General features: G+C 45.6%; 15 protein-coding genes and 2 non-coding genes across 17 annotated transcripts; 7 read left to right on the plus strand and 10 right to left on the minus strand.

Moving 5' to 3' along the window:
• Positions 1 to 207: 207 nt before the first annotated feature.
• On the minus strand, positions 208 to 5,268 carry SPO14 (phospholipase D; the record flags this gene model as incomplete). Its single annotated transcript, XM_018366474.1, has 1 exon — positions 208 to 5,268. One exon carries the CDS (start codon positions 5,266 to 5,268, stop codon positions 208 to 210), a length of 5,061 nt encoding a protein of 1,686 aa, XP_018221066.1.
• Positions 5,269 to 5,763: 495 nt separating this feature from the next.
• DAL80 (Dal80p) lies at positions 5,764 to 6,585 on the plus strand (the record flags this gene model as incomplete). The annotated part of the gene is made up of 1 exon (XM_018366475.1): positions 5,764 to 6,585. One exon carries the CDS (start codon positions 5,764 to 5,766, stop codon positions 6,583 to 6,585), a length of 822 nt encoding a protein of 273 aa, XP_018221067.1.
• Positions 6,586 to 6,809: 224 nt separating this feature from the next.
• Positions 6,810 to 7,424, plus strand: DID2 (Did2p; the record flags this gene model as incomplete). Its single annotated transcript, XM_018366476.1, has 1 exon — positions 6,810 to 7,424. The coding sequence occupies one exon, from the start codon at positions 6,810 to 6,812 to the stop codon at positions 7,422 to 7,424; it is 615 nt and encodes a 204-aa protein (XP_018221068.1).
• Positions 7,425 to 7,565: 141 nt separating this feature from the next.
• Positions 7,566 to 9,503, minus strand: CAF4 (Caf4p; the record flags this gene model as incomplete). Its single annotated transcript, XM_018366477.1, has 1 exon — positions 7,566 to 9,503. The coding sequence occupies one exon, from the start codon at positions 9,501 to 9,503 to the stop codon at positions 7,566 to 7,568; it is 1,938 nt and encodes a 645-aa protein (XP_018221069.1).
• Positions 9,504 to 9,786: 283 nt separating this feature from the next.
• On the minus strand, positions 9,787 to 10,698 carry SPC34 (Spc34p; the record flags this gene model as incomplete). Its single annotated transcript, XM_018366478.1, has 1 exon — positions 9,787 to 10,698. One exon carries the CDS (start codon positions 10,696 to 10,698, stop codon positions 9,787 to 9,789), a length of 912 nt encoding a protein of 303 aa, XP_018221070.1.
• Positions 10,699 to 10,892: 194 nt separating this feature from the next.
• Positions 10,893 to 12,053, minus strand: KAE1 (tRNA N6-adenosine threonylcarbamoyltransferase; the record flags this gene model as incomplete). The annotated part of the gene is made up of 1 exon (XM_018366479.1): positions 10,893 to 12,053. The coding sequence occupies one exon, from the start codon at positions 12,051 to 12,053 to the stop codon at positions 10,893 to 10,895; it is 1,161 nt and encodes a 386-aa protein (XP_018221071.1).
• Positions 12,054 to 12,254: 201 nt separating this feature from the next.
• Positions 12,255 to 12,326, minus strand: DI49_3410. Its single transcript has one exon. It is a non-coding gene; the product is annotated as a tRNA-Asp (tRNA).
• An 828-nt stretch (positions 12,327 to 13,154) lies between these two features.
• GAP1 (amino acid permease GAP1) lies at positions 13,155 to 14,960 on the plus strand (the record flags this gene model as incomplete). The annotated part of the gene is made up of 1 exon (XM_018366480.1): positions 13,155 to 14,960. One exon carries the CDS (start codon positions 13,155 to 13,157, stop codon positions 14,958 to 14,960), a length of 1,806 nt encoding a protein of 601 aa, XP_018221072.1.
• A 905-nt stretch (positions 14,961 to 15,865) lies between these two features.
• Positions 15,866 to 15,938, plus strand: DI49_3412. Its single transcript has one exon. It is a non-coding gene; the product is annotated as a tRNA-Ala (tRNA).
• Positions 15,939 to 16,102: 164 nt separating this feature from the next.
• Positions 16,103 to 16,888, plus strand: DI49_3413 (uncharacterized protein; the record flags this gene model as incomplete). The annotated part of the gene is made up of 1 exon (XM_018366481.1): positions 16,103 to 16,888. One exon carries the CDS (start codon positions 16,103 to 16,105, stop codon positions 16,886 to 16,888), a length of 786 nt encoding a protein of 261 aa, XP_018221073.1.
• Positions 16,889 to 17,415: 527 nt separating this feature from the next.
• On the plus strand, positions 17,416 to 18,507 carry UTH1 (SUN family protein UTH1; the record flags this gene model as incomplete). The annotated part of the gene is made up of 1 exon (XM_018366482.1): positions 17,416 to 18,507. One exon carries the CDS (start codon positions 17,416 to 17,418, stop codon positions 18,505 to 18,507), a length of 1,092 nt encoding a protein of 363 aa, XP_018221074.1.
• A 290-nt stretch (positions 18,508 to 18,797) lies between these two features.
• Positions 18,798 to 19,613, minus strand: SHB17 (sedoheptulose-bisphosphatase; the record flags this gene model as incomplete). The annotated part of the gene is made up of 1 exon (XM_018366483.1): positions 18,798 to 19,613. The coding sequence occupies one exon, from the start codon at positions 19,611 to 19,613 to the stop codon at positions 18,798 to 18,800; it is 816 nt and encodes a 271-aa protein (XP_018221075.1).
• A 294-nt stretch (positions 19,614 to 19,907) lies between these two features.
• On the plus strand, positions 19,908 to 21,230 carry UIP5 (Uip5p; the record flags this gene model as incomplete). The annotated part of the gene is made up of 1 exon (XM_018366484.1): positions 19,908 to 21,230. One exon carries the CDS (start codon positions 19,908 to 19,910, stop codon positions 21,228 to 21,230), a length of 1,323 nt encoding a protein of 440 aa, XP_018221076.1.
• A 79-nt stretch (positions 21,231 to 21,309) lies between these two features.
• Positions 21,310 to 21,885, minus strand: DI49_3417 (uncharacterized protein; the record flags this gene model as incomplete). The annotated part of the gene is made up of 1 exon (XM_018366485.1): positions 21,310 to 21,885. The coding sequence occupies one exon, from the start codon at positions 21,883 to 21,885 to the stop codon at positions 21,310 to 21,312; it is 576 nt and encodes a 191-aa protein (XP_018221077.1).
• Positions 21,886 to 22,138: 253 nt separating this feature from the next.
• PLN1 (Pln1p) lies at positions 22,139 to 22,990 on the minus strand (the record flags this gene model as incomplete). Its single annotated transcript, XM_018366486.1, has 1 exon — positions 22,139 to 22,990. One exon carries the CDS (start codon positions 22,988 to 22,990, stop codon positions 22,139 to 22,141), a length of 852 nt encoding a protein of 283 aa, XP_018221078.1.
• Positions 22,991 to 23,208: 218 nt separating this feature from the next.
• Positions 23,209 to 24,612, minus strand: NAP1 (histone chaperone NAP1; the record flags this gene model as incomplete). Its single annotated transcript, XM_018366487.1, has 1 exon — positions 23,209 to 24,612. The coding sequence occupies one exon, from the start codon at positions 24,610 to 24,612 to the stop codon at positions 23,209 to 23,211; it is 1,404 nt and encodes a 467-aa protein (XP_018221079.1).
• A 56-nt stretch (positions 24,613 to 24,668) lies between these two features.
• Positions 24,669 to 25,070, minus strand: FMP46 (putative redox protein; the record flags this gene model as incomplete). Its single annotated transcript, XM_018366488.1, has 1 exon — positions 24,669 to 25,070. One exon carries the CDS (start codon positions 25,068 to 25,070, stop codon positions 24,669 to 24,671), a length of 402 nt encoding a protein of 133 aa, XP_018221080.1.
• Positions 25,071 to 25,172: the final 102 nt, after the last annotated feature.

Here is a 25,172-nt window from a genome sequence, read left to right on the forward strand (position 1 = left end):
ATACAGAATAGAAACGTAAAGTACATAATGATATTATTATATATATCCTTTTTTTCAAAGTATAAAAATGCGATTAGTGATGAAAAAAATAATTGACAATAGAATGCAGCCAAAATGCCATGGAGAGTAGCATGCCAACGTTATTGGTTGATAATGAGTACTTTCTGATTGAAATCGGGTGAAGTTCATACTTGCCGTTATGGTTGTCTAATTGTAGATTTCCATTGGTGAGAGTCTGTCCGAGTTAAAAATCCAGTTTCTACTCTCAACTTCTTTAGCTAACCACTCAGTGGGGAAAATAACCAAATGGCCATGGATCCTTTCCAAAATTCTTTGGGCTGTATGTTTATCAAAGATCTTTTGGTTAAATCCGTACAGCAAGCTACCGGATAATTTCATCCTCAGTTCAGCAGCTCTTTTCATTCTTTCCTTCTCCCTTTCTTTATCTACTACATTTGTTGCTGTAGAATTGATGTTCTCTGCTTCCAAATCAATCAGTTTCTCCTGGTTTATGTGAAATTCTTGTTCCAGTTCAGTAAACTCTCCATATTCCTTCCAATTCTGTACAGCATTATCGGGTTGACAATGGAATACTAATTTGTAAAGTAGAGTATTTCTTAATGCAACAGTAAACCACAGTCCTTCGGAAAAGGAAGAAATTAGAGGATCCTCAAATGAATATGGATCAATAAAGTTCAGTTTCAATAATTCTTCTTTTTTCGCATCATCAATTTCGCCACTGTTAAAATTGGTTATCTTTGGAATGATCTGAGAAAGTAAATCATCTAGTGAATTATCGTCTAATTCTTGGTTTCTCAAAATGTCTGCGTGTAATCTATGATATTCATCGCCATCACCATCCTGATTAACGTCTGTACTTTCTCCTTCGTTGCTTTTTTCGTTCAACGGAGGACTATTAGAGGCATTCTTCGTGCTTTCAGTACTTGAACTCAAATGTCTTTTCATATCTTTAATCTTCTTTAACCTCTGCGATTTCCTATCATCAAGTTTGTGGGATAGGTATTGTAAATAGCAAATTCTTTTCAGCATACCCCATTTGTTTCTATTTGTAACGCTTTTATCCATGATATACATTTCAAGATCTTTCTCATCAGGTAAGTATTCTGAAAATCCCTCTGAAGCTTTGGATTTAATCAAATTTTTATCATCAAGAACTTTTGAGGTTAGCGACTTTAACGCCCATTCTTTCAACTGTTCAGTGGCGTCGGATTTATACTTTTCGTTAGATTCTTTTTTCCAGCCATCGGGCCCATAGCCGTCAACCTCTTTTTTGTGTTCATCATTTTTTCTTAATCTTGGATCTGTACTTAAAACTTTATGGTCTCTAATACCAATGTTCTCAACACCGGCTCTGTGATTAAATGTTAGTCCTAACGATGCGAAGCGATGTTTGGGCAATGGCTTCCTTTTACGAAATGATTGTTGATGATCCACAGATGTAAAGAGCTTGTTGTAAGCATCTTCACCTGCTCTTTTCGGTTCTTCTTCATTTATCCCATATTTAGTGGTATTGGCATTAGCAACGTTTCCATGAATATTTTGCCATTGGGAACTGCATTTACAATCGAAAATTTCACGATAACCTAATTCAATCATAGCAGAATCGATCATTTGCTGTTCCGTCCATTTGTTACTACCATCACCATCATTATCCAAGGTATGGAGTGTCTTATAATTCTTTGTAGCCACGTTTTCAAACCTCTCGAATTTTTGCTCAACAAATTCAACAAGATCTACATCACAGCCCAGATGTTCTCTCATCAAACGTTGTCTTAACTCCCAAGGAAATCTTCCCGCGTAATATTCGTCACCATTCATTTTAGTTTTCACCAGGTCGGTATCTCTAACAAGGATTGCCACTTCACTATCTCTATTACCCAACTGTGATCTTTCGTTGATATTGGCAGACCCTATGATACACCTTCTATCATCAGCAATCATGATTTTAGCATGAACATAAAGTTGTTCAGTGATTAGTTTTTCATTTGGTTCGAAAGTTGACCATTTTCTCAGTGAAAAAAACTGGATATATTGAGCTGGGTCAATATTTAGTTTTTTTAATTTTTGAAAAACAGAATGCTCACCTCTTGAAATTGACTGATATTGAAATTGCATGATCAAACGAAGACTTGAAGCTTCCGCGGCGTCTACTGGAGAATCGAATCCTGGCATTAGTGGGATAAGCACGAAGGCTTTCCAAGGTTTGTTGTCTTGGTTAGCTTTGATAATTCTATCCACAAGGGCATCACCAATTTTATTCAAAACATAAGTACCATTCCAGGCAGTTGATGTAATGAAAAATTGGTTCTCAATATAAATGAAATGTTCACTTTTTTCAATCAACTTTAAGTAAGCATTTTGAATGGAACATTCCGTTTCTTTTAAGCCGAGTGACCAATTCCCGGCACTTCTAAGTATCTGAGTTTCACAAGTGGATTTTTCGCGTAATATTTCAAACATTGGCAATCTATTCAACTCTTCAGCAGTCAAATCTGAAGGTGGTGTTAACAGCGGAGTTAATCTACTAGGCCTCTTGGCTCTTAATAAGTAATTCCATCTTTGAACAAAATGACGGGCTAAATCTCTTGCGGGTTCGCCCAAAGTCATCATTTGCACATCATGCCATGGCATTCTTGGAATTACTTTCCTATCATACATTGATTCAAATGGTTTGTCCAAATCGTGGAAATCGGCTATTCTTGCATTTGAATAATCTTTACCGGGGAAATTTTGGTCTAGTAGAGACTCTGCATCATCCCTTAAAACGTGCTCAAAAGTATCATATCTACCGTAACATAAATCAGTGCCACCAATAAATGCAAAGGTTTCATCAATAACGACAAATTTTTCATGATGGGCCCAAAAATACGTATTCTGTAACCATTGGTTGGGTGATCTTATAATATGTATATTTGGATGTAAGCTTAACATTGAATGTTTAGTCCAAAGACTATCTGTCCCAACAATATTTCCCACATTTCTGTATATCACAATAAAAATTTTGATACCTTTTTCGGCACATTTTTTTAACATACGATCAATTCTAAATTCCTGATTACCTTTAACTGGACGCCGCAAGTAGAGTTCAGGGGATAACCACCAGTCATGGATATAAATGACATCTTTCGCCATTAAAAGAGCTTCACTCAATGACCAAAAATAATCACGACCATCCACCAAAAATTTACAAAATGAATTTGTTCTGACGGGCGCAAAACTACCAAATCTGTTTGGTTTCGACCAAATTGTGGACGTAGACATTTTTATGATTGAACTGATCCATTGTTTGAGCGAGTTTTCTGATTTGCAGATGATTTTCAGTTTTCTTTCACTATTTTCTAGAGTTAGCAACAGCAATTTCGAAGAGATGTTTGATTTTTTTTGCTGCGTTTTGGAATCACCATTTCTATTTATGATGTCATTAGTGTGGTTTTCGATAGCAAGTTCCTCCAATTCATCATTAATTTCCAAATTTGGATCGTGAATGATCCAATTAATTTCCTTCTTATTATCCAAAATATTGTTCTTATTCCCGGAAAACCTAACTTTGAATTTCCAGTCTATCAGGAATACATCTAGTGGTGTTGTTGAAGAAAGATCTGAAACATAAGTAACATAAGAATTTCTTACCATAAACCATTTGGTAGTATGTCTGTCTATCATATCTTTAAACGCGTGTTTGCCAAAATGAGATACTCTCCAACCTTGAGCTTTTGCGGTAGATCTGATGACCAAGTACCCTTGTTTTCCCTGGAATCCACTTTCACGACTTAATAAGTTTCCCAAAGGAGACAGTTCATAAAATTCAAACAGTCTATTGGCATGAGGTCTTAAACATAACGCAATGTTTAGCAACCGTAAATACCTTTCTAGTCTAAGATGGAYTGGTTGTGAAAAATCATCAGGTTCGTCAATCAAATCCTGTAAATGTTTCATCTTAACGTTGTTGATATCGAATTCAGAGATTTCAGAAGACGATAAAGTTTCTAAAGAAGCGACGTCATGGTTATTGTTGTTTTCATTTCCGGCAGATATATGAGAGGCCGCTGCCGAAGAAGTTGGTTTGTTATTCGATTTTTTTTCAAGCATATTTCTCTCTTTGATCATTTCCTTGTAGTGAGGGAAGTGGGGTAGTTGTAACGAGTGGTACCTATTGTTGTCACTATAAAGTTTGCTAATGGTAGATTGCTGAAACGCGACGATCTTCAATTTATGGTGTAGTGATTTGATATCTTTATAGCTTCTAACAATAGACCATTTGAGTCTGTTATCATCAATGCCGTATTCCAAGTGTATCCTAAACAATGAATTTTCGTTTCTGCCATACATGTATTCGGCTACGTTAGAAGAAATGCTCATAATGCTGGATCTTCTTGGCAATGAAGGTCGTCTATCAGAATTGGTGTTGGGGGTGATATTGTTGCTGCTATTATTGTTGTTGTTATTGTGGTGGTGGTGGTGATTACCGTTTGTAAGGTCCAAAAAGTTATTCTCACTTTTCAAAGGAGATACTCTAACGTCCAGCTTAGCTAACAGCATGGGCGCCCTTCTCTTACCGTGTTCATCTCTCAGGAACTGTGTGCTTGCAAATAACGAAGCCGGGCACCCGGACAATAGTGAGTCCAGAAGGTCGGATGCCAGTCTCTGTGTGTACAAGTCTTCGTCATTCACTTGTTGATGCTGGTTGTGGCGATGACCGCTGCCAGTGGGCGTAGCAGGATTCACAGAAGACCTTAGTCTACCAATGGCAGATATTTTTTTGAAAGCTTGACCAAACTCTTTCTTCCAGCCATTGAACTGCTGCTGCGTGTAAGCCGCCGGAGAAGGGTGCCTCGAGGGACTCTTCGACTCCTCCCTTTTGGAGTTTCGTTTGGAATGAATATTATTGTTGCTACTGTGGAGATGGTTATGGGGGCGGCTGGGACCTTCCTCGGCAGACCCCCTGCGGGGATTGCGATCACTGGATAGCATAAGATGGTCCAGCGAGTGGTTGGGTGACACGTCGCTCATATTTTTGTCTACAAACGATTTGGGCAACGCATGCTTCCTCTCAGTCTCCTTGTCATTGGGAGTTCTCCTCTTTTCTCTTTGCAAGCTGCTGGAAGTGTTGCCGTTCTCAGGCAATTGCTGCAACACTTCCTGTTCGTCCAATTCGTCTGGGACTGTATGCAAACCATCCGCCTCTTCCACTATCGATCCATCCGCCTGGGCCATGTGAGTTCCACACGCCGTCGACACCCTTGACATTACGCTCGTTGTACCTGTCTCTTTCCTTCGGTGAGCGTCTCTCAAATACCTCGTGCAAGTCACCAGTAACCGAACGAGTCTATGCTGTACTGCCAGCTCTCCGCCAGGCCTTTGCCCAAATTGTCTTCATCGTGTTGTTTGTGTCTTTTGTTCCCGCCCACAGGGCTGTAGCAATCTTCACCCGCTTGTCGTTGATAACGAGTTTGGGCCTTATCGCTTATCACCAGTGCTAATCAAACAGCAAAGAACGTTTCATTGCGACCGATCGTAAGCTTATCTCGCTGCCGTGGCAGCGGCATCCCTGGGTTGCAATCAGGATGTGGTGCTTGGTATATATACATCCAACGCCAGTCAGTGTTTGGAGGCAATTGTAATTGTTGTTCTTGTGAAATTTTGGGCTGTTCCTTGAAGAGCTGATGTCTCATAATATATTTGTTGTATCGAGCGAGATATTATTTATTATATTTTATTAAATTTTATTATATATACGAGAGAATGGTGCTTAGTGATTCGTTGAAACTGCCCTCGCCTTCTCTTTCTGCTGCTGCTGCTGTCGTGGACGACTGTGATAGTGAGGACCACCCCACGTGCCAGAACTGCTTCACCGTTAAAACCCCCCTCTGGAGAAGAGATGAACACGGTACTGTTCTGTGTAACGCTTGCGGCCTTTTCCTGAAATTGCATGGCGAGCCAAGGCCCATTAGTTTGAAAACTGACACTATCAAGTCCAGGAACAGGAAAAAACTAAACAACAATGCCACAAACAATGCCAGCTCTAACTCTAACGCCCACACTAACGACCCAAATAAAATATTTAAAAGAAAAAAACGGCTGCTCACAACTGGTGGAGGCTCGCTGCCCAGTAATAACCCAAAGGTATCCATCTTGGAAAAATTCATGGTTAGCGGGTCCATCAAACCACTGCTGAAACCAAAGGAAGCACTGCCCAGTGCTAAAGACTACCCCATGCAGCGGGGAAAATATTCTTTGGAACCCAGCGAGCCCAGTGGGAAGAACTACCTCTACCAAATCAACGGTTCCGATATATACACGTCAAATATAGAGTTGACAAGGCTACCCACGCTGTCGACATTATTGGAGCCGTCCCCCTTCTCAGATCCTACTATACCGGAGATAGAGCTGACTTGGAAGCTGCACAACGAAGAGGAAGTAATCAAATTGAAGACGAAGATAAGCGAACTGGAGCTGGTGACAGATCTATATAAAAAGCACATATTCCAACTTAACGAGAAATGCAAGCAACTGGAGGTGGAGCTTCACTCCCGAGCTCCAATCCAGCCTCGCCCACAACACTAAGTAAGGTCAGGACGTCTATTATAGTATGGTATAGCAGGTTTATAGTATATAGTGTAGTATAATTTACTGTCACTTGTCTTTCCGAAAACGGGTAACGTTCCGCCGTTTTTTTTCTACATTGGAAATTGCCCCTAAAGGAATGATAAGAATAGGTGAATCTATAAGAGACGGTTGATACAGAACTGTCTGCTCCAAATTTGCATTAGGTCCGGTATCCCATAGAAATGTCACGTAATTCCGCCGCAGGCTTGGAGAATACGCTTTTCCAACTAAAGTTTACCTCAAAACAACTGCAAAAGCAAGCAAATAAGGCGTCGAAGGAGGAGAAACAAGAAACCAACAAACTTAAACGTGCTCTCAACGAAAATGAGGAGATCTCCCGTATATACGCGTCCAATGCTATAAGGAAGAAAAACGAGCGGTTACAGCTACTGAAACTGGCATCCAGAGTGGATTCTGTCGCATCAAGAGTGCAAACCGCCGTCACAATGAGACAGGTGTCCGCATCCATGGGGCAAGTTTGCAAAGGCATGGACAAGGCGTTGCAGAATATGAACCTACAACAAATCACCATGATAATGGACAAGTTCGAACAGCAGTTCGAAGACCTGGATACGAGTATCAATGTGTATGAGGATATGGGCGTCAATTCGGATGCTATGCTAGTAGATAATGATAAGGTGGATGAACTGATGGGCAAAGTGGCTGATGAGAACGGCATGGAATTGAAACAGAGCGCAAAGTTGGATAACGTTCCAGAGATCAAACCGAACGAGATCAACGTCGATGAAGAAAAGGAAGATAAACTGGCTCAAAGGTTAAGAGCATTGAGAGGTTGAAATATTACCGGTTTACGCATTTCACTACCCCTACACTTCTGCTACATTACGTATGTTTATGTATGCTGTACGAAAATTGTATACTAAAAAACGATAAAAAAAAAAGTAAACCTTTTCACGTCTTGGATCTCTTTCTTCTTTCTAGATTGACCATACGTTGATATCTCCATTATTGTGGCCGTTGATGAGGAATCCGTTTTTGTACTTGACGATAGCAATTCTCTCATTGGCCTCGTCGCCCTTCAGTGAGTTTGGTGGTTCAGGCGTCATCCAATGCTCATCGCGTTCCATATTAAAAACATTGACTCCGTTCTCGCTCGCACCAACAGTAATTAATTTGTCATCAAAATCTAAGGAAGTAATGGGCAAATCATAAGTGATGACATCAATGATTGAGCTTGTTCTTAAATCCCATATCCTTACGCTATTGTCCATGGAGCCCGTGACTAATTTTTCAGAATCAAACTTCAAACTCGTAATCCCATCGGTATGACCCTCCAGTGCCCTCACCGGCTTGCCGACTCTTAGATCCCATAGTCGTACAACCCCATCTTTTGTACCAGAGGCTAACGCTGAATTATAGCATTGAAGTGCACCTATCATTGGAGCTTCGCTGCCAAGCACACATGTGCTATTGTTGGCGGAGCGTGCCAACACCTTAGTGTCGTTATATGTAGGCGTGACAATCAGGTCCAGTTGCTGAATACATTTACCTGTAACCAAGTCCCAGTGGAGAATTTTCTTGTCTTTGGAGCCACTTATCAAAGCTTCTGAATCAAATGATAAGGCTGTAATTTCGTCACTATGCAAGTCGAAATTATGGACACATGGTGTAACATCTTCTTCCGCATTCTGTTTCAGGGGACTTTGATCCGAATAAAGCTCTTTGCATAAGTTTAAGTCCCACATTTTCAAAGTGGCATCTTTACTTCCAGTAATCAACATGTTATAGTTTACTCTATCCATTTGCATACAGTTGACCGTGGCGAGATGACCAGGTAACTCTCCGGCCTGCTCTCCATGGTTCAAATCCCAAACTTTCACTATACGATCTTGGTAGCTTGATGAACATAAAGTACCCCACGGTTTATCGAAATCAAGCGCGGTTATACTATTCCCATGTTCTCCATGGGGTATGGTCATTCTGAAAGTTACAGAATTTCGGCTATGTGTATCTGTAATACTCTTTAATTTCTTGTTTTTAAGTTGGCGTTTCATATTGGGCCCCTTGTAAAAATCTTTTAATCGTTTATCGCTAGTTTTATCATTATGCGGCAACGAGATTGCTTCTTCATTCACAGTAGAGAACGAGGCTTCAGATAATGTCTCTTCTTCTAAATTCCCCTGTATATTTTCTTTACCGTCCGCTTCCAAACTGTATTCCTTAATGAAATCTATCCTGTCCTTTATTAATGATACGTCATTTTCAAAAGTGGTGGACTTGCTATCAATGAGTTGGATTTTTTCAAAGATTTTTAATTTTCTGGATTTTAAATCATCTATCATGAGGTCTAGCCTGGTTAGTTCGTCCCTTTCCAATTTTTTCTGAACCGACAAGTTATCTATATTAGACTCCACGTTTTGAAGCAGTTTTCCTAAATCATGGCTGGAATATGTTTTATTCACAAAGTCGATGTTTATATCTCGCGGCAAAATGTGATCGTCCTCATCGCTACTCATATCCTCTCCGACATCGTCCAGCAGTAGTTTTTGCTGGACAATAGAAATGGTGGATTTGAATCCTTCAGACAAAGAAGGTGAATGCCCCTCATTGGCGTCAATGGGTAACGGGTATCGTTGCTTATCCAGATAAGCGAGGATCTTAAAAGTTGTTGCAGAATCAGCAAAATTGTTTTGGAAAAAAAGCTTCCCCACCTGGCCTCTTTGAAAAGACTCTATACTGTTGGTCCAACCACTGTTTCCTATCAGTAGTAGTTTGCAGAGATATTTGTAGACCGGGCCCGTTATGTATTTTTTGAGTTGTTGCTGTCCTATTATAGCATTTGGCAACCTGTTTAGTATGATTTCAATGGGTTTAATCGTCAGAGATCTTCCTCTCTTACCATTGTCTGAAGCCATGCCGTAGTTTTGTCTCTTTTTATTGCAACTTTTTGCTTCTTTTGTTCTTTCATGATTGATATTCCACTCCACTTACTGTTTACCTTTTCGAGATCGATGTTTTTTCTCATCGCAGAAAGAAAAAAGTAATAATGGGAAGGTATAATATTACATGCTTGGACGAGAGGTGACTCATGGCACACCTGATCGTTTGGCTTTATATATCAAAAGACAAGCTCATATGTACATATATAACGCGCACGTGTTTATGTGTGCGAAACGGGGAGAATGAGCGTCTGTCTGTCTACTCTTGCATGGGAGCGGTTTCTTGCTCTTGCAAGTCTGCAATCTCCATTTCCAGCCGCCTGATTTCGTCCTTCTCCTTGCGGATAATTCTGGCAACATCATGAGATGAGGAAGGATGGTACTGTGACATGGTTCTTAAACGGTCATCTTGAAGCAGAACCTCCTTTTTGATGAACCCCAGCTTGGAAGACAGTTGTTCGTAGTTGTGGGACAACTGGTCGTATTCTTGCTTGAACTCCGTGAGCGGCCATAAATCTGTTACTTCTGCCATGACTTTGAGAATTAGATCAGTGGGGAAGTCCTCCACAAAGATAGTTTTCCGTCTTTGGTTATTGGATTCTTCTTCCATGAGCACACTCCCGTTCTCCAAGGCATACAGTAGTCGCTGGATCTGGGAGTCATCTTTGAACACGGCGGATAATGCTTTGAATGTACCTGAGCTAGAATTAGAAATAAGCGAGGAACCTATGAGATCGGTGTCGAACATGAAGTTGTTCAAGCCAACACCGCCCGTTGCGCCTGTCTTCCTTCTCTTGTTGTTTAAATCCAAACGATCCTTGTTCAAGTACACTTCCTTGGGAACATGAATGATTGGTTTTTCACCCGGTTTGCCCAGCCTTCTATTTCTTTTAATATTGGTGTCTCTTTTGTTCACGTAGTCGAACACTCCCTGTTTACCGTCTCTACGCGACACGGACTGTTTGTCCGGATTGACTTTGAACAGCAGGTAAGCCTCGTCATGGTTGCAGTCTTTGATCAGCCTTGTGATGTCTTTCCTGAGACTTGCCTTGTCACTGGTTCCTTGCAGGATGGCGTTATGAAATATTCCCGGCGGTTTGAAATACAGCGTGGACACGGAGTCCACCGCTCTATTGATATCGTCTATACATCTGTCTAGACTTTCTGCCATTTGTAACTATTTGCCTTTGCCCTGTGGTATGACTGGCTATTGTTTTGATTCTGTTTATAGGTTAATAATCGATCGCTTCCAATTCTTTTTTACCTATTTTTCGCGCTTTAGGCGATATCAATCAATCAATACGTATAAAAGCAACGGTTGAAATATACATACTTATGGAGCATATAGAGTTGTACATGTACACACTAGTCACGCCAAGCCGCGTACACTTCGTCTGTTCTGAACTTTTGCGTAACGATAGTTTCCGAAAAGTCTTTCACAATGCCGCCCATTCTGTACTCTAACAGCCCTGCTTGCGCAATCATGACCCCGTTATCGATACAGAATCTGTTGTCCGTGGCGTGCACCTGCCCGTTGGCCCTGTCTTTACACATCTGTGCCATCATTTCTTGTAACCGCACGTTGCAGCCTACACCGCCCACGATCAGCACCTGGTTGGAGTTGACGTGCGCCATGGCTCTTTCCGTGATCTCCACGAGCATGGCAAACAGGTTTTCTTGCAGAGAGTAGCAAAGATCCTCGACGGTGACTTTCTGCTCGCCCGTTTGCCTGTCAAATAGGATCTTGTTTTTCTTGTTGCCCTTGAACAGGTCCTTGGCCAACGAGTCGATGGAGGCCAGAATACCGCTCATGGAAAGGTCCATTCCCTTCACCGTGTACGGAAGCTCCACCAGGGCGTCCTTGTGCGGAGCGCTTCTTGCCAATTGCTCGATGTTGTAGCCGGGCGAGGGTTCGTTCGGGATCTTCAAAGTTCTGGCGAATCTGTCAAGACAGTTACCAATGGCGATATCGAGCGTCTCGCCGAAGATCCTATACCGCTTCTCCGAGTATGCGATGACCTGCGTGTTACCGCCACTCACATACAGTACCACAGGGTTCTGGGCCTTGGTGATTTCCCTCCCCATTTCGATGTGGCCTATACAGTGGTTCACGCCCACTAGGGGCACGTCCCAGAGCAGCGAGCACGTTCTGGCGGCAATAACCACCGAATGCAGGGGCGCACCCATTCCGGGGCCCCTGGTGAAGCAGATCACGTCGACGTCGAGTGCCGGGTCCTGGAGACCCGCCTCGGCTATCGCCTGTTTGATAAGCCTCACACACCAATTCCGGTGGTGTCTTGCCGTGTCACGGGGCAAGAAGCCCTCCCCGGGAGGCGTTACGTAGGTGTCTCTGATGTTGGAGAGCATCTCCGCCTCGCAGTCATAAGACAGGTCGCTATTGGCATGCTTGGGCAGAAGCGGATGCTTAACCACCCCTACGCCCAGCTTATTCGCCGACCCCTCGAGCCCGAGCGCAATGTAGTAGTCTCTGTTATTTTTCGGTGCCACCGTGTTCAAGTTGACCATTATTTTACTCCTGCCCACATGGCTCACGCACACATCAGGGTGTATGCACACGTCAAAGTGCACGCAATGGCTAAAATGGTTATTCTCTCGAACCTCACCTCATCGCCGTAGTGTAAGACATCTGCAAAGAAACAAGAAAAAGGAAAAAAACAACCACTCCCCGTACAAAGTGAGACCTCTCTACCAGAAGCGGCAAAAAATCTCCGCGACGGGGAATTGAACCCCGATCTGGCACGCGACAAGCGCCCATTCTGACCATTAAACTATCACGGAACGTTTTTATGATGCAGATCTGCATCATATTCTACCATCACCACACCACTAGCTGTCGGACCCCGTTCTCCGCCCGACTGGCCCTGATTACGTATCAGCACAATAGATTAGAAAACTACAACGACAACGACGACTCCTACGTGCCAAGAAACAAAACTGCGCTCGCACTGTTGCTCCACTACTCAAATCATCCCCCCAGCGACTCCAGCGTGTACGATCCCGTCAGAACGCTGTTTTAGCTTCGCTGCTCGCTGATACCGTCTAATCGTAGGCCCTTTCCTCTTCCCCTCTGACCCCGATAGCCCTTTTCAATGCTTTTTTTCTTCAGCCGGACAGCTATCTGCTCAGCCCGGCCGTAATCAGTGACCGTGCTGCCTGATAAGACGTCCATGATGCCGTGCGACTATCAGGCTGCTGCTGCTGTTCTCCTTACTACCGGTCGCAACACTCTTGTACTTACCCATATCGATGCGTCAGATAACGGGCTCTAGATCCGGTAACTGATAAGATCGTAATCTACGTTTGCATGTCTGCCTCTTTTCTTCTACCGACTTTCTTATCTTCTGAACCGACTGGCTGTTTCCCTCCTCATGGTGGATGGAGCGTGATAAGCTGTTACTTGGGGTAGTGGAGTTCTTCCCGCCGGAATTGTGCTTCTGATGTGACATATAAAGACRAGCGAAAGTTCGGTGTAATGGCTGTCTTGAGAATCATTTCTTTTCCTAGTCGGGCCCTTTAATAAAAAACAGTAGTGTATTCTTATTGTTCCTTATAAGAAAAAGTAATCAAGCAAAGATCGAGAAGATCAGTATACAAAAATAAGGAAAAATGAGTAATACGTCTTCGTACGAGAAGAACAATCCCGAAAATCTCAAGCATAATGGAATCACGATAGATTCCGAATACCTGACTCAGGAACCAATAACCATTCCTTCGAATGGGTCCGTTGCTTCCACGGAGAAGGGTTCAGGGTCCAAATGGAAGGACTTTAAGGACTCTTTCAAGAGAGTAGAGCCAATCGAAGCCGACCCCAATCTAACAGAAGCTGAGAGGGTCGCTTTCATCACCGCTCAAACCCCATTGAAACATCAATTGAAAAATAGACATTTGCAAATGATTGCCATCGGTGGTGCTATTGGTACTGGTCTGCTGGTTGGGTCAGGTAAAGCACTAAGGACAGGTGGTCCTGCTTCGCTTCTGATCGGGTGGGGGTCCATGGGTACCATGATTTACGCTATGGTCATGGCTCTGGGTGAGCTGGCCGTGGTCTTCCCCATTTCCGGTGGGTTCACCACGTACGCCACCAGATTTATTGACGAATCCTTCGGTTTTGCTGCAAACTTCAACTATATGTTACAATGGTTGGTTACGCTGCCCTTGGAAATCGTTTCTGCATCCATTACTGTTAACTACTGGGGTACAGACCCAAAATACAGAGACGGGTTTGTCGCGCTGTTTTGGCTAGTCATTGTCTGTATTAATATGTTCGGTGTCAAAGGTTACGGTGAAGCAGAATTCGTCTTTTCCATCATCAAGGTCATTACAATTATCGGGTTCATCATCCTAGGTATCATCTTGAACTGTGGTGGTGGTCCAGAAAAGGGATACATTGGTGGTAAGTACTTCCATGATCCTGGTGCATTTGCTGGTGACACTCCCGGCGCTAAATTCAAGGGTGTTTGTTCCGTCTTCGTTACTGCAGCCTTTTCCTTTGCCGGTTCCGAATTAGTTGGTCTTGCCGCTAGTGAGTCTGTGGATCCAAGAAAATCCGTTCCTAAGGCTGCCAAGCAAGTGTTCTGGAGAATTACATTGTTTTACATTTTATCGCTATTGATGATCGGTCTTTTGGTCCCATACAATGACTCGCGTTTGATCGGTGCCTCCTCCGTGGATGCCGCTGCTTCTCCCTTTGTCATTGCCATTGTGACACACGGTATTAAAGGTTTACCAAGTGTTGTTAACGTGGTTATTTTGATTGCAGTCTTGTCTGTCGGTAACTCTGCCATTTTCGCATGTTCCAGAACATTTGTTGCCCTAGCTGAACAAGGTTTCCTACCACAAGTGTTTGCCTACGTGGATCGTAAAGGTAGACCATTGGTCGGGATCATCATCACTTCTGCAGTTGGTCTTATCGCATTTGTGGCCGCTTCCAAGAAGGAAGGCGAAGTCTTTGATTGGTTACTGGCCTTGTCTGGTTTATCATCACTTTTCACATGGGGTGGTATTTGTATTTGTCATATTCGTTTCAGAAAGGCATTAACTGCCCAAGGTAGAAGTGTGGAAGAGCTATCATTCAAATCCCCTACCGGTGTTTGGGGCTCATACTGGGGGCTGTTTATGATCGTTATCATGTTCATTGCCCAATTTTACGTCGCCTTGTTCCCAGTGGGCGGTTCTCCAAGTGCCGAAGGGTTTTTCGAGGCTTATTTGTCATTCCCACTTGTTTTCGCTATGTACATCGGTCACAAGATCTACAAGAGAAACTGGAAGTTACTCATCCCAGCCGAAGAAATGGATATCGACAGTGGTAGAAGAGAAGTGGATTTGGAATTGCTGAAACAAGAAATTGCAGAAGAAAAGGCAATTTTGGCCACAAAGCCAGCATGGTTCAGAGTCTGGAGTTTCTGGTGTTGAGTACGCAAGAGACAGCTTCCTACACCAACATTATATTTTTACAATATTTTAATAAAATTTTATTTATCCGTCATACATTTTCCATTGAAAAATGTTTATATTTTGTATAGTTTCAATGCTTAAAAATAGATTATTTTAGAATCAACTGCACTTTAGTATTTGTTTTTTATGTTTTTTAAGAAGACGGCTATTTTCCGGAAGAATAGTATCACATATTGAAAAAACTCCCTTGAAAGTGACAAATCAACAAAAATCGGCCTCCGGTATGACGGTCCGGTATATATTATCCACGAGTATTAGGTTAGTTTCACATAAACTACCGCACTCTTCCCCTTCCCAGCTTCAAACAAACATGGGGGGTTCCGGAGTTTTGTTTTTCTTGCCACTCCGATAACTTCCTTTGCCATTTGTGGAATTTGATATATATAATACATAATTGCGAGAAAAGACCAAATTAGGTTAACTGTCTAATGTTGCGCCTCCTCCTCTTTCCTTATATGGAAATCGTTAGTCGTAATCCGGAGGAGATCTTCGAACACCGGCGATAGCACTTGACTTGACGAGGGGAGAGGGTTAGGAAAAAAGGGATCTGATACCTTTAAAATCCAGTTTTGAACTATACTATGTACCTTTGGATTCCATATAGCCAATCAGCGAGTGTTTTAGATACCTGTCTGGCATAATTCAAGGAAAAACTGCGTATTTTTAAATCTTGACCGCTAGTCTTCTGCACAAAGGACGCCTAGGCCAACCGTGCTTAACGCGCTAAGGACGGTCATTTTAAACTTGTACTGAAGCTTTCTGTTTCATATGTCTTGGCGGGTTCCAGCTTTGTTGAACGTAACGTCACATTCTTCTTGGTGCAATGGGACCATCTACTAATGGTAGATAATCACAATTAAACTGGGCGTGTGGCGTAGTCGGTAGCGCGCTCCCTTAGCATGGGAGAGGTCTCCGGTTCGATTCCGGACTCGTCCATTTATTTTTTAGAAATTTCTACTCTACACAATAAAGTAAACTCTTCGGTTTTCGTTTTTGTTTTTCTTTCCCCCCTCTCTTCCCCGTTTCCACTTGAAAGAAGCTCATCTCAAAAGTAAAGTCTCCGTCACCGTCGGTATCTGGGCTTAACCAAGACCAACGGCATGAGTGGTAACGACGACTACGTGACTAGCGATGACGACAATGACGCCGAAAAGAAATACGCCCGGCCAGTCTTTGTTAGAAAAAGCAAGAGAGAAGTCCAGGCCAAGAGCCTCGAAGGCGTAGGCCATCTTGGTGACACGCCCGTGAAGCAAACGCAGCGCCATGGCGAAGAGAAACAGAAACCTACTATACGGCTGGTGCCGGTGGCTATGGAGAGACCGCAGAACCGGCCAAAAAAGAAACGACAACGCACAAGTCCGGCGAGTCATGGCAGTGCGCTTTTCGAGTACGGTGAAAGCATAGCGGGTTACAAGTGTGTCACCACTGAGAGCGAGAGGGACCGCCTGAAACAGAAAAGAGAGATCGAGATCGAGAACGAGGGCGAAAGCGCAAGCGAGGGCGAGGGCGAGGACGAGATAGATGCCTCTGCCTTCGACCAGGCTAAAATCACCGAGACTGAAGCTGAAACAGAACGAGCCATCCGCCAGTACTGGCGCCGGCCCAAAGGCGAGCCAACCGTGCTGCCGCTGCCAGGCACACCGACGCTGGCGGCCGCCAGCGTCGACCAGATCAGCGAGCGCAGCGTAGAACGGTTCTATGCGATGAGCATCCCGCTGGTGGCAGCTAACCGCATAGAGCTTCTCCGCCGCGATAGAATCCGGTGGCACCCGGATAAGCACCGCCATCACCAGGCCAAGGTCACAAAACTGTTTCAACTCGTCAATGGCCTGTGGGAGCGAGAGCAAGAACTGCAGCAGGCGCGCCACCGCCGGCCGGAGGCCTAGGCCTCCGAATGTGCTGGAATACACAGTGTTCCTGGTACCTGGTGCCTGGATCTCGTGGCCGCGGCATCAAGAAAACACTTTCTTTTCCAGATCGGGCAACGTAATAGGCCCGCAAAAAGAAACGGGTGTGCGGTGTTGACGTTTTGCCGCTTTTGGCTAGGCAAGTCTCTCTGTACGGCCAAGCCCGGATCGGGCGGAAAAAGAAAGCAGCCAAAAATCTTTTTCTTTCTTTTTTCACTTCGGACCTCCTGATTCGGGTATATAACCGAACGCCATTTGGAGAGTTTGGTTCTCGAGACTTTGGCATGTCCTAAATCACATCTTGACACAGACTATCAAACTGCAAATCTACGCTCATTTCCCCTGCAACTAAGAAAAAACAAAAGTACGACCGCACATCCTCTAGTGTATTCATTCCTTAACCTTCGTTATTTTCTATTCATTCATTCATTTCTTTATTTGAATATAACCAACTATTAGTCCTTCCTTTAAACTAAATTAAACTATACCCTCTTTTTGTACACACTATGAAGTTGTCTGCTCTATTAGCTCTATCGGCATCCACCGCCGTCATGGCCGCTCCTGCTGTGCGCCACAACGATAACCACCACCATAACGATAAGCGTGCCGTGGTTACCGTCACCCAGTTTGTTAACGCGGACGGTGCTGTTGTTATCCCAGCTGCCTCCACTGGCGCTGCTGCGACTGCCACCGCAGTCGCCTCTAACACTGAGGTTAAGGTCGAGTCTGCCGCTACCACCGCTGCAGGTACCACCACCTTGTCCTCTGCCGCTGCCGCTGCCTCTTCTGCCTCCTCTTCCTCCTCCTCCGTTGGCTCTGCTGACTTCGAAGACGGTACCATCTCCTGTTCCGATTTCCCATCTGCACACGGTGCTCTCTCCTTGGACTGGGTGGGTCTAGGCGGTTGGGCTTCCATCATGGACTTGGACGGTAACACTGCCACTTCTTGTCAAGATGGCTTCTACTGTTCTTACGCCTGCTCCCCAGGCTCTGCCAAGACCCAATGGCCTTCCGAGCAGCCTACAGACGGTAGATCCGTTGGTGGGTTGTACTGTAAGAACGGTAAGCTGTACCGTTCCAACACCAACACCAACAGCTTGTGTGAAGAAGGCCAAGGTTCTGCCCAAGCCGTCAACCAAGTCTCCGGGTCCATCGCTATTTGCGGTACCGATTACCCAGGTTCCGAAAATATGGTCGTCCCCACTGTCGTTGGCGCCGGTTCCACCGAACCCATCAACGTCATCAAGGAAGACTCCTACTACCAATGGCAAGGCAAGAAGACCTCTGCTCAATACTACGTCAACAACGCTGGTGTTTCTGTAGAGGACGGTTGTATCTGGGGTACCGATGGCYCCGGTGTCGGTAACTGGGCCCCAGTCGTCTTGGGTGCTGGTTACACCAACGGTATCACTTACTTGTCCATCATTCCTAACCCAAACAACAAAGAAGCTCCAAACTTCAACGTCAAGATCGAAGCCACCTCCGGTTCTACCATCAACGGTGCTTGTTCTTACGAAAACGGTGTGTACACTGGTTCTGGCTCTGACGGTTGTACCGTTTCTGTCACCTCCGGTTCTGCCAACTTTGTCTTCTACTAAGCTTTCACGCTACGTAAGTAGGCCTTTTGCGCCACTTTTGCTAGTATTTTTCCTCCTCCGTCCCCTTTATGTTTCATTTTCATTAGTTCGTTTTTCTCACAATATAAAAAAACAAAGTCCTTTGTACTATTCTTTTATTTCATCACTTTCTCTTTTCTAAGATACCACTAGATATTATTATATAGCATTATATTGTATAACATAAAAAACCAAGAAAAAAAAAAGTTCTTATCGCTTTTCATAACAACCGCATATGTTTTTATCACTTTTTATATTTGCATATCTATCTTTCATACCTCTCCATGCTGGGATTCTTCCTCAGGAGGTGAGACAAATGGGCCCGCTAGCTCCAATGCAGGCTCGTCAATGTTGTGATGCGCGTACGACAACACACCGATCCCACCGGCATCCAGCAAGAAGCACGGATTGTCGACCAAGTGTCTGTAGGAGTCCAGCTTAACGTATGGGACTGTCTCGTCATCGTACGACTTTACAGCTTGGATTTCTTCCACGGTTTCACATTTCTTCTGCACACCCAACCCAAACCAGATAGCAGCAAAATAACGCAACGCGTGGCCATGAGCAAAGACCATGATGTCAGATGCTCTGCCCTCACTCTGGTGCTTACGATGCAAGTTCTGGATTCTGCCGATGGCACGGGATAGCCTCAACCCGATCTGCTGGGTGGTCTCACCGTTCTCACAACCGTCTCTCCAGATGTTCCACGGTCTGCTTTGATCCAATCCACGCGACTTTCTCAACTCGATGATCTCGCGGGTTAGCATTCCCTCGTAGTCACCGTACTCCCACTCTCTCAAGTCCTCGTCCACCACCACGCGGATCTTTGCTCTTTGCTCGTCGCTCAAAGGTTTCAACACCAAGTCCACGGTTTGCCTGGCACGTAAACGGGGGGAGGTGAAGATGTAAGTGATGTGGTCCGGGTTCAGAAACTGGTTGTTGCGGAAAACGCTCTCACCAGTTCTCAACATCTGGCCCTCACCGTAGGCTGTTAATGGCAAATCGGTCAACCCGGTGTACTGGCCCGACTTGGACCATTCGGTTTGACCGTGTCTCACAATAATACATCTGGGAGTTAGAGTAGGCATCGTTTCTTGCTAGCGTGTGTGACGGTGTCCCTATCTACTGGTTATGAATAAGGCATCTTTCTACCTGCGTTAATTTTTTTTTCATGTTATACTCCTATATATATTCTTTGCAAAAAATAAAAAAACTCATCGCGTGGGTGAGAAAATCCAATAATAGACAAATGTAAGCAGTGAAAAATAAAGGATCTACGTATTGAATAAGCAGAATTCCCTCAACTTTTGCAGTTTGTTTGTATCATTGGGCTTGCTTCGAAAGGTGTGCGGTTCTGGTGCAAGTACTTTATTTCCGGAACAATGGCAAGAGATGTAAGGCCTGGGAAGCTTACCATATCGCTATTGATTTTATCACTGTTTTTGATATTCCAGATACTGACCAAACCCCACCGCAATGAGAGCAGCATGGAAACTCGACTTTTCACGAGAAGGAGGTCGCATGTAACACGGGTGCCCAATAATGACGCCAGTTTATCTATACCGTATTTGGATAAAGTCAACCGGTTTTGGCATGTGGGCGGTGCCACACAGATTAGAAATAGCCAATCTATCAAATTGACGCAGGACCGAGACCAGGACAAACACGGGCTGGTGTTGTCCAATGGGATTGGCGACAACACCATCAACGACTTTGAAATCGTTTACAAATTCAGGATTTCTCATAGTTCGAATGCAAAACTCATGGGCGATGGGATGAGCTTTGCCATCACACCTGAAAATGGGTTTCTCACGCAGGATTTGAAGTCTTCGTATGCAAGAAGACAATACATGATGAACTCACGCGGTGTGATTGGCGATAATACAGATTTAATGGGGTTCCCGAAGAACCTACCGGGTCTGTTTGTTGTCTTGGACACGTATCGCAACCAAGGCCACCACCATGAGGACGTACCCTTCATGGACGTATTCCTCAATGTGGCTCCAGAGAGTGACTCGTACGATATCAAGAGTGACGGCGAACTAAGCACCTCGTTGCGACTAAACACAAAGGGCCACATTGAGCTAAAAAAGAATATCCTGTGGAATGAAGTAACGAAACTGAGAATAATATACCTGGAAAGCATAAGCTTCCTGAAGATCGACATCCAGTATGCCAAAGAGGGCAATTACTGGATCGAGTTGTTCCAAACTAACGAAAACCTGTATTTGCCCAAAAACATACTCACAGGACAAAGATACATCGGCTGCGGTGCATTGAATGGCCAATTGACCGAGACCGTGGAACTTCTGGACGTGTCTACAAGCGAGTTCCATTGGAACAACAAGGACGAGTCCATCGAGGACACTTATGATTACGTGAAGGAGGCTGAACTGTTCTTGGAACAGGAATTTGGCGAGGTCCTAGACATGGAACCCGATGAATTCATGAAATGGAAGATGGTCAAGGCGCAACCAAACATCAACGCTGCTCCATCATCGCCTGGACAGCCTTTGGCCGGCCGTTCTCATTCGAGGCTGTTCAGCGCGATCCTGGTTGTCTGGCATTACAGCGAACTCCTGCTCTTGATCATCGGCATATACCTTGTTTCTGTATACGTTAGGGTTTTCCAAAAGAGATTCAAGAAGATCAGGTTCAGAAGGCAAAGAAGAAAGTCGCATTCCGTGGGGCTGCTGCCCATGTAGCATTGCATAGCACACATACACACGTACATACAATTTATAATTCAGGACGCATTTTTATTTAGACACCCAGTGGGGCCGTTCACGGTCTTCTTGTCGTGGTGATGCTTGCGTTGGACGACGGGAGAGCTCTAGACCGGTCCAGAATGCTCTGCGGCGGGATGGCCAGCACACTAGAGTTCGTCTCAAGGGTCCTGCCGGAGAATATGGTGGGCCTAGTGGACTGTATCGAATGGATATCCGAGAAAGTGGACGACTTTACCGAAGAGGAGCAGAACGAAACCAGCGGTATGACGCTTGCGTTGTCGTGCTGTTGCTGTTGCTGCTGTTGCTGCTGCTGCTGCTGCTGTTGCTGTTGTTGCTGCTGCTTCGCTCGTCCTGCCGGTGGCTTGTCCCATACTACTCTTTGCGGTCCCTCATCGTCTGATTCGCTTGAGTGCAACGAGCCCTGGTCGATCATGGGTCGGAGAGACGAACTGATAGTGGTGGCATCCGGGTCCAACTGTGCGTGCTTGGCTCTTGTAGGGCCAGCCCCGATCCGACTTGGTTTATTGCTCGTGACCGATGCATTGGTCGTTGTGGTTGTGTTGATAATTTTTTTCACCCACACTGACAGTTTGTTTCTTTTCCCCTGAAACGTGTGATGGTTGTTCGACATGCTAGGGCGTGCTTTAGGTGGTATATGAGTGTGTGCTTTTGTAGTTTTGAAGATGACTTGAAGTTTTTTTTTGTTCTTTTTTTCTTTGATATTTGATTGTATATAAAACTTAAACAGCAAATATATAAATAATAGCTAGCAAATAATAGACGAAAGAATAATAATAATAATAATAATAATAATGATAATGGTAATTGAAATTATATAAGGGGAGAGAGAGAGAGAGAGGGAGAGCGTCTGCGCAGCACCAATACTAATTAGTTGGGATAACAGCTGGCTTGGAGTTGGCCTGGTCTTCTCTAGCGGCCTTTAGCTTCTCGATAGTAGCATTGCCCAGGTCCAATCCGGTGGACACGATGGCTTTGGGGACGCTTTCGGACTTGCTCAGGTTGTTTTCGTACACGGTGGTGAAACGTTGGTACGTCTCGTTCAGCTTGGTCTTGGTTGGGTCGATGTACACGGACTGTAACTTGTCGGTGGTGGGCTTCACGATGGCGTCGTACTTCTCCTTAGCTAGGTCTCTGGTTGGGTCGATGTAGTTGGACTTGACCTTGGACTGGATCTCCTGGGAGGCGTTTCTGGTGGTAGAAGAGAGCTCTGCCACGTGGGGTAGAGACGAAGAGTCGCTGACCTTGTTGTCGTCTCCGGTAGAGCCGATCTCCTTTGCGGGAGCGGAGCCTTGCAAGTGCAGAGGCTTGATAAGGAACTCCCTCAACAGCGTGTTAGAGATGTTGGCGATGTAGTCGACGAAGAACCACACCAGCCAGATGCCCGGGGTGCCAGAATGCGACTTCCAATCGTACAGCAAGCCATCAACACCCTCTTTGAACACCAAAAGGTTGACCAACTCGTCCAGCTTGAAGACCCCGTCCTTCCCAGCAGCGACCAGCTGCTTGACTAGACGAGGGGAGTTGGACGACTCCGAAACCCACTGGTTCACGGACCCCAACACAACAAGGTTGAAAGAGATCAGTCTCTCCACAGGGGGTAGCGATTCCGCATACTTGATAAACTTGGATAGCGCTGGGTATCTTTGCAGATGCGACCAGGTGGCTTGTGGCAGTTCCACAGAAGATTTAGACGATGGTGCAGATGATTCGGACATGGTTATATTGCTGATCTAGAGACCTGAGTGATGAGCATTGACCACCCATAATTTCTGTTATCAGGCCTTTTATAACCCTTGCTGCTAGAATATTAAATCCGAAAGAATACGGTCATCCCCCACGGCAGGAAATTAAAGAATAATAGGTGTGAGTTAGCACTACTACATGACAATATGCCTATAGATATAGATATAGATATAGATACGTAGAGGCTAGATCACGACTGCTTGCACTCTGGGGCCTGCTCCGGCTTGCCCGCAAAGTCATCCTGCTCCTCGGCGGACCCCACGTCGTCGTCGTCGTCGTCGTCGTCGTTATCATCATCGTCTTCGTCTTCGTCGTCTTCGTCTTCTTCGTCGTCATCTTCTTCGTCGAACTCGAATTCAAGGGCGGCGCCCGTGAACCAGTCCACGGCTCTGGGGACCAGCTTGTCCTTGAGCTGTTCACCGATGGAGTAGTCCAGGGCCAGACGCTCTTCGAGGTCGTCTTCCAGCTCCTCGTCCTGATCCTCGTGCAGGACCTTGGGTGGGTCGAAGAAGTTGAAGAAGGACTCGATGGGGGTGATCTTCTCGATGGTGCGCACCTGCTTGGTGGACTTGTTTCTCTGCTTGCGCATCTCCAGGTCCACGGTGACGTTGTGGGCGTTGTCCTTCCAGGCAATCTCGCAACCCTCAGCGTGGTCGTAGATGAAGTCGCCGGAGTAGCCCAGCTCCTTCTGGTAGAAGTATGTCTTGCGCAGCGTGCTGTTGGAGAAGAACGGGTTGGCGGCCGAGTCGAACTGGAACACCAGCTGGAACCCTGGCCTGCCGTCGGTCAGGTACTCCAGGCCGATGTCCTGCACATACTCCAGGACCTCCGCATCGCGGTCTGTGATGGTGTCGCAAACAATGGGCAAGTTTTCCAGCGCGGTCAGCCAGAAGGAGGGGATGCCCTTGACCTGCTCACCCTCGTCCTCGTCCTCGTCCTCGTCGTCCAGTTGCAACTCGGTCTCGTTCAGCGACTCCACAATCTCCGCACCCTTGGCTATCTGCTCGGGCCCAGGCTGCTCCTGCCCAGAGATGATCCTGGACCGGCGCTCCCAGATGGGCTTGTACTTCTGCAAAAACTTGTTCTCCAGCTCGAACATCTCGACCTGGAACTCCTTCTCCACTTCAAACAGCTCGCTCTGCAGCGTCTTCAGGCCCAGCAGCTTCTCCTTGACGTTCCTGGGCAGCGCTCCTACGTACCCGCTGTCTTGGCCCACCAGCGAGCCTAGTCTGTCCTGGATGGACTGCAACAACAGCGGCTGGTTGGCCAGGATATCCTCCTCGCTGATGGTGCCGATCTTGGCGTGCTGCTCCTGCTCTTGCTCTTGGGCCTGAGCCTGAGCCTGGGCTCTCACCGGGTTCCCGTTCTTCAGGTAGCTCGGGTTCAGCACCGACGCTGGCGTGTTGTGGGGCGTGGGGGCGTTGTCGATCTTCATCGACGACTTAGGTTTCGTTCTGATAGGGTCTGACATGCTGATGCTCTTGGTCCCCTGCTCTTCCAGTGTTGATCCACCGCATTTGATCCCAAATACCCATTCTTGACTCTTGCTATATAAAGGCTTAAAAAATTTTCCTTGCGCGCTGGGTAATGGCATAAAGAGGCATAGGCTTAAAACATGTGTTGTACATAGTGGTATGTGATATATACGGTTTACTTGCGCTGGAGAACGTGCTTGTCGATGTCGGCGGGCTCATTGCCCACCAGCTTGTTCTCCCAGTCGACCCACAGCGCCTCCTGCGGATTCCACAGACCCTTCTGGACACACTTCTCCAGGTCCATCCCGAACGTGGGGTCTGTGTGCTTGTACTTGAGCACTGCGGCAAGCTTGGGGATCTGCCTCTGCAATGACGTCGTGCCCTGCGGGCACGACGTCTTCATGTACTGCAGTTGGTCCCACGTGGGGAACCGGTTGGCGATCTCGACGTCGAACCGGTGCGATACGTCGCTCTTCAGCGACTGGAGGCACTTCTGCGACTTGAGATTGGACGCGATGTCGTTGGTAAACAACGAAATGGTGCGTGGTTGTCTCTGCAATGTCTTCCAGAACGACATACTGATACTTGCTTTGCGGTGCCCAGCCAAAGTGTCAGTGTGTGCTTATCTTTACGCCCTCTGCGTTTTATATGGGGCCCCAGCCCCCTTCCCCCGTACGGT

This window comes from Saccharomyces eubayanus, chromosome XI (genome assembly GCF_001298625.1).
Source record: "Saccharomyces eubayanus strain FM1318 chromosome XI, whole genome shotgun sequence".
Taxonomy (NCBI): Eukaryota; Fungi; Ascomycota; class Saccharomycetes; order Saccharomycetales; family Saccharomycetaceae; genus Saccharomyces; species Saccharomyces eubayanus.